The sequence below is a fragment of the Microtus ochrogaster genome, chromosome 10 (assembly GCF_000317375.1).
Source record: "Microtus ochrogaster isolate Prairie Vole_2 chromosome 10, MicOch1.0, whole genome shotgun sequence".
In the NCBI taxonomy this organism is placed as follows: Eukaryota; Metazoa; Chordata; class Mammalia; order Rodentia; family Cricetidae; genus Microtus; species Microtus ochrogaster.
This window is the reverse complement of record NC_022016.1, coordinates 25985929-26000962: the sequence shown is the minus strand read 5'-3', so window position 1 is coordinate 26000962 and position 15034 is coordinate 25985929. Positions and strand designations below refer to the sequence as shown.

At 38.1% G+C, this 15034-nt stretch overlaps 1 protein-coding gene across 3 annotated transcripts in view; it reads right to left on the bottom strand.

Moving 5' to 3' along the window:
* The window catches only part of Focad (focadhesin), a 290677-nt gene that overhangs the window by 104293 nt on the left and 171350 nt on the right, over positions 1-15034 (bottom strand). For all 3 annotated transcript variants that reach the window (XM_005352710.3, XM_026781891.1, XM_026781889.1), the window contains exons 16-19: positions 14586-14720; positions 10774-10824; positions 9568-9651; positions 1498-1615 (exon numbers count right to left, since the gene is read on the bottom strand). In XM_005352710.3, coding sequence (XP_005352767.1) covers positions 1498-1615; positions 9568-9651; positions 10774-10824; positions 14586-14720 — 388 coding nt within the window. The remainder of the gene's footprint in view (positions 1-1497; positions 1616-9567; positions 9652-10773; positions 10825-14585; positions 14721-15034) is intronic.

The following is a 15034-nucleotide window of genomic DNA, read 5'->3' as shown; positions in this document are numbered from 1 at the left end:
AAAAAAAAAAAAAAAAAAAAAAAAGAGTGAACAAGTATTGGTGGCTTGCTGTAAAGAAGAAAAGAAACGAAAACATGGTATCTTTGACTCAGCTCCAGTACTCAGCTGGCTTTCCTGAAAGGAAGCAGGGATGGACAGGAGTTTTATCTATAAATTAACAACAAATTTTAAATACAAAATTTCAATCACAGTCCACAATCCATATCTCAAGCTATAATCACGTATTGTTTCTTAGGTAAGACTAAAATAGGAACAGTGAAAGTTTTATATGCGTGAGCACCACACATAGGCACAGCATGCCTTTAAAGGCTAATGGTCCAATAAACTTTATATCAAAGCTGAATGACCACATAACTTGATCCTTAAAATTAAAAATAAAAATAAAAAAGACATGGTCTTCTGATGTAGCCCCGGATGGCCTGGAAGTCACGGCATGAACCAGGTGAGCCTCAAACCCATAGTGCCTGGCAAAGGTGCAACCCTGTCTTCCAGCTCACGACCCTCCAGCTTCTTCCTCATCAGGACATCCCACCTGTGTGAATCAGTGCACACATCTTGATCCATTGTTTAAAAAAGCATCAATTTATAGCAGTCAAATACTAATGATGTGGTTAGTACACTTTATAGACAGAATAAACCGGCTTAGAGAGGTGGCTCAGTCGTTAAAAGAGTCCTTGCTGCATACTGGCTCTGTGGGAGCCTAGGCTGTTTGGATGTTCACCTTACTAGACCTGGAAGGAGGTGGGAGGTCCTTGGGACTCCCCACAGGGCAGGGAACCCTGATTGCTCTTTGTTTGGGCTGATGACAGAGGGGGAGTTGATTGGGGAAGGAAGAGGGAAATGGGAGGCGGTGGCGGGGAAGAGACAGAAATCTTTAATAAATGAATAAATAATCAAAAAAAAGAGTCCTTGCTGTTCTTGCAGAGGACACAAGTTCTAGACCCGCACTCATGGGGCAACTCTCAATAATCTATAAATCTCCAGGCACCAGGCATGAACACAGTTCAAAAACATACTTGCAAGCAAAACACCCAAACACATGAAAGGATAAAATAAAATAACTTAAAAGAAAGAACAAATCCATAATGGTGAAACTATCAGTAAATCTCTCAAAAACTGAATGACCTTCTTTCTCACTTAGCTTATAACAAAAAGGCAAGAATTAAAGCAGTTACCTGGAGTCCCAGTGCAAATCTGCCTTACACAATAAACTCAGCTTCTGAAGTGAATTCTATCACTGAGAAAAATTGCTTAAACTCACTTTCCAGCTCGGTGTTACTGTCATCTAACGGGTTTTATTATGGTTAAAACACTATATTACCTAAGGCAATCCCTATAGAACACGTTTATACTTATCATTTCAGCCAGAAATTATCTACATGAGAGTAAACTACAAATGCACACAACAAACAAACAAACAAAAAGCACCCACAATTTATCAAACAGGCAAAATCACAAATAAAAAGGTTAGCCCCATGGATGCCAAATAGGAATCACCTGGTAAAACTGAAGGCACGGTGATTGTCAACAGTCTCAGATAGCAAGGGCCAGGAATGGAAAGGTCCACAGTCTCCTCCTCATCCAACTCATCAGGAACAGGCATTTCTGGCCTTATCTGAAGAAAGTAATGACATGTCAGAGAGGCTGGAATTAAACACGCAAAATATATTCTTTGTTGACTCTGTGTTAAGATGGCAAAGTTGTCTCAGATGCATCGCTCTTTAATATCAAAAGATAATTTAAATAAAAATTTAAAAGAATTTATGTTACAGCAGGCATGGTAATGCACACCTTAAATCCCAACACTTGGGAAGCAAAAGAAGGTGGATCTCTTTGAGTTTGAGGCCAACCTAGTCTACATAGAGAGTTCCAGTACAGTCAAGGTTACAAAGAGAGGCTATGTCCCGGCTATGTCCCAGAAAACCTCACACACACACACACACACACACACACACACACACACACACACACTCATGTCCCAGACTTATTAAATGATAAACTCTAGTAATTTTATTTGGTATTATCTCAGTTCCATTTAAAGAACTGATAGTAACACAGTTAGAACATCACCATAAGCTAGCATGAGCAATGATTATTATAGAAAACTAATAAAATTAGTTTTTATTAGTAAAATAATACTACACGCCATACAGTAAAAAGATACCAACACTGGCATATTCAATGTGTTCAACCTTAGTGTTGTATAATTCAATATTTGATTTATCTGATTTTTATTTTAATTAGTGATTTAAAGGCTAGAGAGAGGCTCAGGAGATAAGAGCAACTGCTGGTCTTCCAGAGGACCTGAATTTGGATCTCAGCACACATGCTGGGCAGCTCACAACTGTTTATAACTTTGGCTCTAGGTGTTTTAACATATTCTTCTGGCTTTTATGGCTGTAAACACACACACACACACACACACACACACATCTTTTAAAAATCCTTGTCTCAGCTATGTCTCTATGACAAAGCTTAAAACCTTCTATTGGTGCATGACAAATATTTTACTTGATATTCCTTGGACTTGACAATTGTTGCTACAGAAAATAAAATTACTAAAATCAGTAATCAGTAACCTCACTTTATTGTATGTAATTTGTATTTTGAAGATTTTTTTCAGTTGCTTTGTATGAATTAAAATAAGAACGTAACATTAGCACTATCATATTTTCCACAAGATATAATGGTAAAGCAATTAATTAAATTTTTAATACTTTCAATGACACAGCATCATAATGTCCATGCAGAGATAATTAGCATTAGGGTAGGGAATCAAAATATAGAAAAGTGGTTGCTATAATCATAAAGTACCAGAACCTAGTAGTTACCATTTGCCTGTCTCTGGGAGTTATTTTTAGAAATAATTAACAATTTCTACAGACTGCCTTCTTCATAGGTCCCCAAAGCGCCATTTCATTAGCAACTGCACTGAGTCAGGATTCTTGCAGAGAAATAAAAGAAAACAGACAGCAAATGCTTCTCTTATGTATAATAATCTCAACTCCAGTGACGCTGCTCAACCATAAGGAGAGTTATCATCAGTACATGAAGCACATGGGAAAGCAACTTAACCTCCGGAGTACTTTCCAAGATGAGACTTCAATTAGATTCAACCCTGAGAGCTTAGCTCTAAGAGAAATAAGTCAGACACACTTCAGAAGTAACAATCGAGCATCGTCGAGACAGGGTATGACAGCATTCACTTACGACACTACATTATCAGAAATACCCTGGCACACTGAGCACTTTCAGTTCTAGCAAGCAGTGTTTCTCAAGAATCTCTGTTTTATAGTTGAAATTTTCTAAATTTAGAATGATTGAGAACTGTCTTTGAAATTCTAAAAAGTACTAGAGCCTTCTAGTTCCTGAAAACTTAATGATTAAAAAAGAAAGTTCATTGTCCCTCTGATATGCTTTCTAATTGTAAACATCAAGAATCTTCAGAAAACTAGTAAAATAATTACCTTAAAGCCAAGAAATTCTAATACTAAGTATGTAACAAAGATAAACAACATTAAAAAATGTTCAAGTACATTTATTATATAACACTATGCCTCCAGTCGGGCGGTGGTGGCGCACGCCTTTAATCCCAGCACTTGGGAGGCAGAGGCAAGTGGATCTCTGTGAGTTCGAGACCAGCCTGGTCTACAAGAGCTAGTTCCAGGACAGGCTCCAAAACCACAGAGAAACCCTGTCTCGAAAAACCAAAAAAAAAAAAAAAAACCACATTATGCCTCCAAATATAAACACAATCAAGAATAAATTAATAAGCAAACTGAAGTCCGTCCATACAATAGAACATAATTCAACTATTTTGTAGTAATAAAATATAACTTTTAAAAAGGAAAGAAATAATGAAAGGGCGTGAGAGATGGCTGGGTATGTTCGGGCACTTGCTACGAAGCCCAAAGGTCTGAGTTCTATTTCCAGGATCCACAAAGTGGAAGAGAAAACTGACTTGTCCTGTGACATCCACATATGCCCTTCTCCTCTCTTCCACATGTACAGGAAACATAAATGCTTGAAAAAGCTAAATAAAGATCAATGATAAATTTAGTTAAAATAATCAAAATTACACTAGAAATACAAAAAAATCAAGGAAACAAACAACTAGTTCTTTGAAAGGAGAAACAATATTAACAAAGCCTTCACCAAACAAGCCAGAAGAGATAGAAGAAACTAGTAAAGGTAAAAGAAAAGCAAAAGATACCACTGAAATCCAGAGGATCATTGCAGAATGCTTTGAAAAAATATATTCTAATAAACAGGAAAACCTGGAAGAAATGGATAAATTTCTAGGTATATATCATGTACAAAAATTAACTCAATAAGATAAAAAAACCCAAAAAGATCAACAAAAAACAATGATATTGAATCACCAATTAAAAAAAAAAATCTCCCAAAAGCAAAGTCCTGGACTGGAGAGACTAATTACCTGGTTCTACCAAGTCTTTCAATTCCCACCAATGCTTCTTAAACTACTTCACGAGACAGAAAAGACAGACTGCTTGCAAACTCATGCTATGAAGCTGGTATTACACTGACACCAAACCCAGAGAAAGAAACAAGAAAAATAACGATAAGCCAGTTTCCTTAGTAAGCATAAATGTAAAACACATCAATAAAATACTTTTAATCAAACTCAAAAATACACCAAAAAATCAAACACTAATGATCAAGCTGGGTTAATTCTAGGAACACAGGACTAGTTCAATATATTCAGCTCACATCAAAGAATTAATGCATAAAAATATAGAAAATGGGGGGCAGGAGAACACATTGCTCCAGAAAATCCAGGTTTGAATCCCTAAACCCATACAATGGCTCATAAACATCTGTAATGTTATTTCCGTTTGGCAAACATGCACATGGTGCACATACATGCAAGCAAAAATTTCTGCATGTAAACCAAGATAAATAAATCTTCATAAAAATATAGCACACAAAAAGCTCAGGACAAAAATTGCATAAATATTACATGTAGAAAAAAGTTCACAAAATTCAACATCCCTTCATGCAAAACATCCTGCCTGCAGAAATCGGAGAGAGAATGATAATACCTTATGACAACAAAAGGTATATGTAGTGGAATACTTATTTACCTATATAAAGATGTGTTTCATTTGTTTATGTTGTGGAATATTTTAACTATACAAAAATGTAAGAACCTGATCCTTGTGAGCAGGAGGTACAGGTGACTGTAAACTACCACATGGCTGCTGGGAATTGAACCTGGGGACTCTGCAGGAGCAGATAGTGCTCTTACTCACTGAGCCATCTCTCCAGCACCATCAGCACCCTTTTACAGAGGACTCCAACAGTCCTGGAAGGAACAAGCATTGACAAATGGGGAGTGCAGCACTTCACAGTGCTTCTCACAACAAATGGCAGAATAGAGAGGCAGCGAATGGACTAGGAAAAAGGGATTAATATCCAGAATATATAAGGAATTTTAAAAATTGAACATTATAAAACAAGTAATGCAAATAAAAATGGAGAAATTAACAGATACTTTTCAAACGAACAAGTAAAATAGCCAATAAATGTAGAAGCTGCAGCATTATTAGTCATTAAGCAAATATAACCAAAACTACTTTGAGTCCAACTCTGATCATAAAATATATAAATTTAAAAATATATAAAAAATTTAAAAATATATCAAATGCTGGCAATGATGTAATCGGAAAGAAACCTGCATGCTCCTCAATATAATAAAGGCAGACTTAGCATATAATCTCCCTATTCCCCCTTCTGGATATAGACCTGAAGGAACCAAAGGTGGCATACTACAGACACAGCCTCATACTCATGCTTCTCTGGCACTATTCACAATAGCCAAGGCATAGAATTGGCCCAGTCACCCATCAATAACTCAATAGTTAAAGAGAAAGTCCCATGTATACACCACGGCATTTTATTTCAGCAATGAGAAGAGGAAAGTCATATCACTTGCAGAAAAGAGGATGGAATTAGAGATCAGCATGTTAAATGAGATTAACAAGACCACATATTTTCTCTTACATCTGAATCTTCCTTTAAAACAGTGGGCATGGAAGTATATATTAGGGACTAGGAAGGCCTGCTAGAGGCGGGTGAAAGAAAGGAAATGAACTACAGAGATACATAAGATACATGCTGCACAGAAAAGAACCCTGAAAAGACTATAAAAAGGAAGTCAGTCACAAACTCCACATTCTGGATGATTCCATTTATAAGAAAGGTTCAGAAAAGACAAATTCACTGAAAGAAGATAAACATTTGTTTAGGGAATAGAGAGGAAGGGAGTAAGGTGACCACCAATCCAACAGTGGCTCTTTTAGGCAAGAATGCTCTCACACAAATCTTTACACATTCTAGAAGTACTAAGCTGCCCACTTTAAATGGGTGAGTCTTATGGTTTGCGAATTATAAGTTAAAGAATTTGCTTAAAATGAAAGTAAAGAGGGAAGAGCTGGAGCGGCAGTGGAGAAGGCAAAGAAACCACTGCTGTCCTTCCATGTGAGGGGTCATAACTGCTAGGCAAAGTGTGCCAAAGAACCACATGCTTCCAGAATTACTTAGCAGAAAGGAGGTACAATCATTTTGCACATACTATAACCTGTCCATTTCTCCTGCTCTATCAAGTGACATTATTCAAAATGAGTAACAGGATCCAGGACACTTACATTTCTAAAAGCCACTAAAGAAAGTTCCCAACCATTGTAAATTGTCTAATTTCCCACTGATGAGTGCCAGCTATTGTAGGTGCCAGGAGTCAAACTTGGGTGCCCTGGAAGAACAGTAAGTGCTCTTAACTACTGAGCCATCTCTCCAGCTCCTCTGCTCAGGTCTTAAGGAATTATTTCCTCCGGCTATCTAACACCAATCTTTGACTTTGGTTTGTGTATAACAACATAATAGGCTCAGAGTGAGAGCACTCATGTGTAAGAATATCTGTTGAAGTTACTAAAGTTTGGTAATCGCATCGCATTAGCTGCTAAAACATCCAGGGACAGCTGAGTACATCAGAATACACACACAAATCTACGAGACCTCCCAACTATAGAAAAGCTTTGTTGAAAAACAAAACTCAGCAGAAAGCCAAATAAAAGAATGACAAAACTCTCCTTCAAATTGAACTGGCTATGGGAAAGTTTACCTATGTATGAAATACCTCACTGTGCACACCTTCGAGTGTCTCACCTATGAGATCAGAGTGAGTGCTCAAGCAGAGGAGTGTGCGGGAGAATGTGTCAAGTATCTGCATAAATTTAGCTAAAAAGAGAAACAGCTTCTGATGAATGCAATGACATTCACTTAAATCAAAGCCAAGAGGGTTACACCATATTTATACCAACCCTGGATACATAATGAGTACTTCTTTATTGCTTCTAAAAATAACCCCAGAAATCAACAAGACCATCTTACGATCTTTGTAAGTTTAATTTTGTAACAGCTGAATATTTTTTAATGACTCTATGTCAGAAGAAAAAGCAATGTCTTCTACCTAAAAGTTTGTCCGCTACTCGTTATTTACCAGAAAAACATTCTATATTGTCTTAGTTGATTTGTTTTATTTTTTTTTTTCCTTTTGGGTAGGTGGAGGGTGGAATGTTAAAGAAATAAGAGGATAATAGTAAATGTCTAAAAAAGAACAGAATACCTACAAATAATGGGGAAAGTTGTCTATTTTTTAAATATTAAAATAAATGGGTCCTCAAAAAATATTAAACCAAATTTAGATTTTCAAGATAAATAATGACATTACTGCAAATTCGCAAAACACATGTAATCATTTAACATCCTCAGTGCATTAAGACAGAGCACGGCACTTAGCAGACATTCAGTAAGTAGTTATTCAACCGTGCCAGAGGAAAGTGCCCATCACCGGATGTCCACAAGCAAACTTCATAAGGAACAGTGTGACTGAATGGACTTTGTGTCTAATGCCTTTTCACATAGGTCTCCTCCTCCAGTCCCACCATACGACATTTTCTGTCTGACTTCAGGCTGGTTTAACACCACATTTTCTCCTCCGACCTGCCACTTCCCTTATCCCTTTGTTCTACATGCCTGTTAACTTTCCACAAGTTATACGGTATATGTTTATAGTCATCAACAAATAAGAAATATTTGCTTCTTAAGGAAATTTAATGAAAAGAGGCACCTGCAAATGTATGGGAACGAGAACACACAAAGATAGGTATAGAGGCATGCATGTAAAGATGTATTTTGTTTTAGTTTGTTTTTAATTCTAGCTGAAAAACCGCAGCAAGGTGAAAAGTTTATCTTAGAAGGCGGCACACTGGAACGAGAGGATGTGAATGGAGTTTCGCTGTTAAAGTACACGGTAATCTGGGATCCCTTGAGAGAGTCACTCGCTCCTGGTGGCAAACAGCTACAGAAAGCCCTGTTTGCATGAACTTTGGAAATATTCAAAACTACTCTATTATTGAAAACGTGCAGTTTATATTACTGCTAACATCCACAAAAAGCCTGACTGTACACTTAGCTGGGGGGGGGCACTTATTTGGGACATAACCAGTTTCTCAACTTTTATTCTTTAGATATTCAAACACTGGAAGGAGGAATAAAAAGAGGATGCCAAGAAATTCACAACCTTTGATCTCCAGGACACTCTCTGGGTAATACTGTATGTAAGTTCATATAACATAATATCACCTTTTACCATAAAGGCGTTCATTAGTCATCTATATTATCCGGACTCATCGTGACAACGAAAGTAAAATCAGCTTTAACTCCTTATCATGACCCAGTACAACAAAGCAGGTTAAGTTACGTAAGTACTAGATTGTTTTTTCTTTCCTTCTTTAAAGACAGGGTCTCGCTGTGTAACCCTGGCTACTTGCTATGCAGACCGGGCTCATCTTGAACGCACATAGACCAAGCTACTTTTGCATCCCTACAGTGCTGGGATTAAAGTCTTCTACAATTACACCTGTCATATACTAATTTTACATTTAGTTTGAAATAAAAATAATTGCCTAGCATATACTAGGCTGGAATTCCATCCCCAACACTGCAATAGGAATACCAACAACATTAATAACTTACTTATTTTAGATGCCATACTTTTTGCTGACTTATAAAAGTAATGACACTTTCTTCTTGCCATATAAATCATTTTCTACCTTACTAAATAGGGCTTTTTTTCTTATGACACTTGTTGTTTGTGAAAGATAAAGATTGTTAGCAGCACAGGAAGTAGAAAATATTCATCTATGCTTATAACTAAACTCCAAGATGGCACTCTGACCTGACGAGAAAGTGGTTCTTGAAATGGTACAGAACTTCTGGGCAAGCCGAGACTCCAGTCATTTAGGATGACGCCATATGCACCACAGTGCCTTTCACCTGCTTCAAGGAGATTCAAACCTATCCCTTACGGAGCCTAAGATCACACAGTTTTACAGTTTCAAAGAGTAATGAACAAGTTATATTATAAGGATGCTATACCTAGAGATGCGTACATATTCATCAGAAAACCAGCTCCTATGATGGGAAATAAAGACATATAACCAGAAAAAAACCAAGAGATAGCAGTGAAAAGGCAGAAGCTCTTACCTTTTCTGGCAGGTGAAGGACGGTGTGTTCTCCTGAGCTGAAGTGAGACAGAGATTTATAGGCAGCACTTGCTACAATGGGATCCTGGGTGAGACAAATGGAAAACAACGCATATCAACAGCAGACCTAGAGGAGGCAAGAAAATCTTCGCTCCCCAGTGCCAGGCTGCTACAATCGGTGTCGGAGGAGTGATATTCAACTGCTACTCAGGCCAAAAAAACATTTACTAGAGGCTTCAGAAATCAAGTCTCTCACTTCAGAAAAATACTATTTTTTTTAAAAAAAAAGTAGGAGACAAACAAACAAATAAACAAAAGTATCATTAAGAAAGAAGTAAGAATGGCTGAGGAAAATCACTACCATGAAGCATTCTTCTGGAGAATCTGCCCTAAAGAGCAACAGAAAATAAAACTAGGCTAATGGGCTCAGAAACACAAAATTTTTATCCTAACTTGGACTTTAAAAATTATCTAACTCCTCTGGTTTTTCTGGATTAGTCCAGTTTAGTAGGACTGCGGAGGTTTATGTCTGACAAGCTCATGTCTAACAGGACAAGCGAGCTCGCTGTTTGTAGTCTAAATCCGTAGGTTAAGTAGGACTTCTCCAGCCCTCTGCACTCATCACTGGGAATGGTGCCTACAAACCCACTAAAGGACTCAGGAGTTGGCTCGTGCATTCAGAAAAAAGGACTTTCTGAGTTGAATCCCCAATCCCACAAAAAAAAAAAAAAAAAAAAGTCCTAGCATGGTGGCACAGGCAGCTTCCTGGGTCTTGCTGCACAGCCAGTCTACATGATTTGGTATACTCCATGCCAGTAAGAGACTGTGCCTCAAAAAATAAGAATGAGGAATGACATTTGAAATTGTCCTATGTCCTTCACAAACATCAAACGTACATGTACCCACAGAAACACGTGCACACCTACGGAAACACCCAAGCCGTACTATACGACACCTTCTGTTTGGTATATTTATGTGGCAGAGCCAGAGCGGAAAAAGAACAAAACCATATAAAAATAAGAGATAATGGCAACAACCTGCACACCTGTCATTAGTGAGATTGTTGAGAACAATTTCTAAACTTACTAATAGTCACTTTTTAAACAAAACAGTACTTCAGTTCCGAAAGCCATATTGTTTATCTTGAGTCCTATTTCACAGCTCTTTCCCTGGTTGGTTCTGATCCCTGATATTCCTATGAAAATACCTTGTTCTGAGTGTGAGTCCAGAGGAAGCTGAGGACTTGGACTTTAAAATTCTGAAAAATTGGAAAATATAAAGAAAACAAGAAATGGTTAGACATGAAACGGAGAATCTGAAATAACAAGCGGTAGAAATTAAACTCTTTAAGCCACAGCATCATTACTGACTCGAGCAGGAGAACCACTCAAACAGCCGCCTGAACACACGGATCACTAAAGCACACACCAAGATGCTGGGATGACAGCATCTGGAGAGCTGTAAACCTTTAGCCCAGAAGTTCCCCTTCCCCTAACTGGATGCATGGCAGGTGCATGGGAGCATGTGGGGTGATTAAATCCCGTTAGCTTGTGTATGTCATACAGTAGTCACTGCGACATTTTCATTGCAAAGACTTCAAACACAGATCTTAGACCTATTCCTACACATAAGAATTATTTAATAACTAGTTAGTCAAACACAAAACTGCTTGCATGCTGGCACTCAGTATCTTCTTTGTGTCAGCCGGGGTCAGGGTTAGTGCTGGATCCCTCTGGATCACACTCAGTTCTTCTTTTCTCCTTGGCTTTCCCAAGTTCCTGCCCCAGACATCAACGGGAAGCAACATTATTCATCTTCAAGGTCAAAGTCTGATGATATCAATTAAATCACTGTTCCTAATGGTCTCCCTAACAAGGTTAGTTGCTTCCTCTACCACATTCATATGCTAGCCTTTGAACTTTGAAAGAGAAGGACATGAACCAAAGAGTACAACTAGGCACCCCTAGTAGATGGTTATCTAGCTAGAAAGTCCTCAGTTCAGACACAACTTTCACTTAGTTAAGGCACCTGCCTGGAATATTTCAGACACTCAATAAATGCTGATTCCTTTTTTTTCTTTTTTCTTTTTTTTAATTAATTAATTTATTTATTAAAGATTTCTGCCTCCTCCCCGCCACTGCCTCCCATTTCCCTCCTCTTCCCCCAATCAAGTCCCCCAAGAAATAAGTAAATACGTACATAATACCCTGGGAAACGTACATAATACCCCGGGAAACCAAGAAAAAGCGATCAAACAGGTAATGGAAACAGCTCAAGAATTGAAACTGAAATGGAAGGAAGGAAGAAAACACAAACTGAGGACCAGCTGGATATGGAAAATCTAGGTCAACGAGCAGAGACTACAGAAACAAGCATAATCAATAGAATACAAGAGAAAGAACAAAGAATCTCAGATTCTGAGGACATCATAGAGAAATGCTGATTTCTTAAGTGGATATGATTCAAAACCTCAGTGGTTCAATTTTAGTAAGAATCTGAAATAACATCTACCATTATTTATCAGTACCATTAAGACCTAATATGGCTTGAAGAAATGTATTCTGAGTCAATGAATAAACATACCATAACTTATGGAAGGCAATTTTAAAAGCACAGTCCAATTTAATCATTTACTCTATGATTCACTGTTTATGGTTTAAGGGGGGAAATTATATGTCCCTGTAGTATAAAATAGAAGTTACATTCATAGAACCACACAAAGAAGTTTGAGAGCAGCAGACTTCTGTTAAAGAAAACTACTTGAAGGATAACATGAGATAAAGCAATTCTTTAATTAATAATTTGGATTTTTAAATTAAAAATGAAAATAAAGGAACTCTAGTCAGAGGGAATAGCATGAATAAAAGGAATGGAAATGTCTGAAGACACATTGGGAGACACCCTTTGCTTCGCTGGACAGCTGGGTGTGGAATAACAGGGAACTGCCATGTTGTAGAAGACAGGGTTTGTTTGCTGGACTCCACTTGACATGAACTGAAAGCTCTGAAGTGACTAGGAACATAAGTAATATAAGAAACGCTTTGAGGGACTGAATTTAACTCTAACTTCAACCTAAGTAAGTGGCAAGCAGTTAAAAGAGAGCTACCTAAACACACACATAGGAAGAGCCAGAGAGCTAGGACAGACAGAAGAGAGGGGGGAAGAAGGAAAGATAAGGAGGAGCAGAGGGAGAAGAGAGGGAATAAGAGAAAAGCAGATGGGAGGAGGAGAGGCTAAGGAGGATGGTGGAAGGAAGGAGGAAGGCAGAATCTCTCCACTATGTTTTCATTTCTGCTAACAGTGGAAAACTGCTCCTGCAAAGACCACCCTGACTTAGAGAGAAGAAATGGATTAAATGGTCTCAATGCAGTCTGCCTGAATAACAGAAAAACATTGATTATATAAAGACAAACTAAGTAGATGCAAAATCTGAAAGAAAAGATAACCTAAGTCAAAAGGCATTTATCAGTAATGAATATACAAACATCAAAACCAACTCATAAAAACCACACCACAAAGTAGTAGATAATAAAATTTGAATAATTCCAACTACTAGCAATTCAAGAGTATAGGATTTCTGCCCTTGAGTACAGAAAATGAATGAGCACAACATGCCATTACTGTAGATTTAGTTTGAGCTCCTGATCACTCATCCTGTAGGCTCTGGACAAGGTAAGGTTGAGTACCCAAATCTTACAGCCAGAAACAGAGATAACCGCTATGTCACATACCCTATGCGTAACAACTGAATTCTTTCCTTAATATTATAAAACAAAAAGCCTACACATAAAAACAAACTCGAAATACCCTGCACTGGTTACACAGTTCATTCAGCAACTACTACCTAGTATATACTTTGTGCAGGCGTAGTCCTAAATGTTCAACCACAGCTATGATGAATTTAATTTTATTCATTGTGGGTCAATTTAAATAATGAGATATAGGGCTAAAGAAACAGTTCAACAGCTAAAAACATTTCTTGCTGGGCTGGAGAGATGGCTCAGTGGTTAAGAGCATTGCCTGCTCTTCCAAAGGTCCTGAGTTCTATTCCCAGCAACCACATGGTGGCTCACAACCATCTGTAATGAGGTCTGGTGCCCTCTTCTGGCCTGCAGGCATACACACAGACAGAATATTGTATACATAATAAAAAAAAAAACATTTCCTGCTGTTCTAGAGGACCTGTGTTAGTGTCCAGGAACCCAGGCTAGACACATAGCCATTTGTAAGTCTAGCTCCAAAGAATGCAACACATTTTTTTCTGGCCTCTGAATATACCCAAACACACATGGCACACACACATGGCACACACACACATGCACACACACACACACACGCACACACACACATGCACACACACACATGCACACACACATGCACACATGGGGCACACACATAAATAAAAATAAATCTTTCAAGAAGTATGTTCTGATACTTCTGTCTATCTCCAGATCTAAACACACAAAGGACTGTTACAGAATCTTAAAGCCTGGTGGTTTATTCTAGTCCTTGATTCAGTAAGCTGGACGCTCACCAGTCAAAACACACTGCAGCTCTTGGAAGGAAAAGAAGTACTGACCAGAAAGAGACTGTAGCTTATAAAAGTGAAGACACAAATGTAATCTTTATTATTTGACTATTTCATGCAAAGAAGTACTAGGAATACAATATTAAGCAGTACCATATAAATCTTACAGCAAAGACTCTCACAAGTGTTTCAGGCTATTATATTGATAAACATGACTTTATAAAACTGGGAGAATACATTCTGACTTTGTAAGTTTTATTGCTTATATTTTATGACTTAAAACATTAACAAATGGTTTTAAACAACTAGTCTTATATACTGTTATTTTAGCAACAGTACTTTTACCATGAAACATATTTTTAAAATCTTGACAATTCTCATAATAAAAACGCAATCTTTTATGCTGTTAAAATGAAGAATTAATTCTGAAAGTAGGTATCACATCACAAACCTTTCCTTAAAACACAGCATCTTGGGCTCTAAAGACATACCTCGTATTCAGCTGTATTGACTGCTAAGGAGGGAACCAGGGAAAACAGTTCACTCAGGGCCTTCAATATGAGGGGCCTCGTGTCACAGCTCAGCCTTGGAGAGAGAGCATTCCAAGTAGAGCGGACGCAGACAACCTGTGAAGCAGATAAAAAAGTCAGTGACTGAGTAAAGGCAAACTCGGATGGACTTCCTGGAGCACTGCAATCCAGGCACCAAACTCAGATGCACTCCCTGGAGCACTGTGATCCAAGCACCAAACTCAGGTGGCCTCCTTGGAGCACTGTGATCCAGGCACCAAACTCAGATGCACTCCCTGGAGCACTGTGATCCAGGTACCAAACTCAGATGGACTCCTTGGAGCACTGCAATCCAGGCACCAAACTCAGATGGACTCCCTGGAGCACTGCGACCCAGGCACCAAACTCAGATGGACTCCTTGGAGCACTGC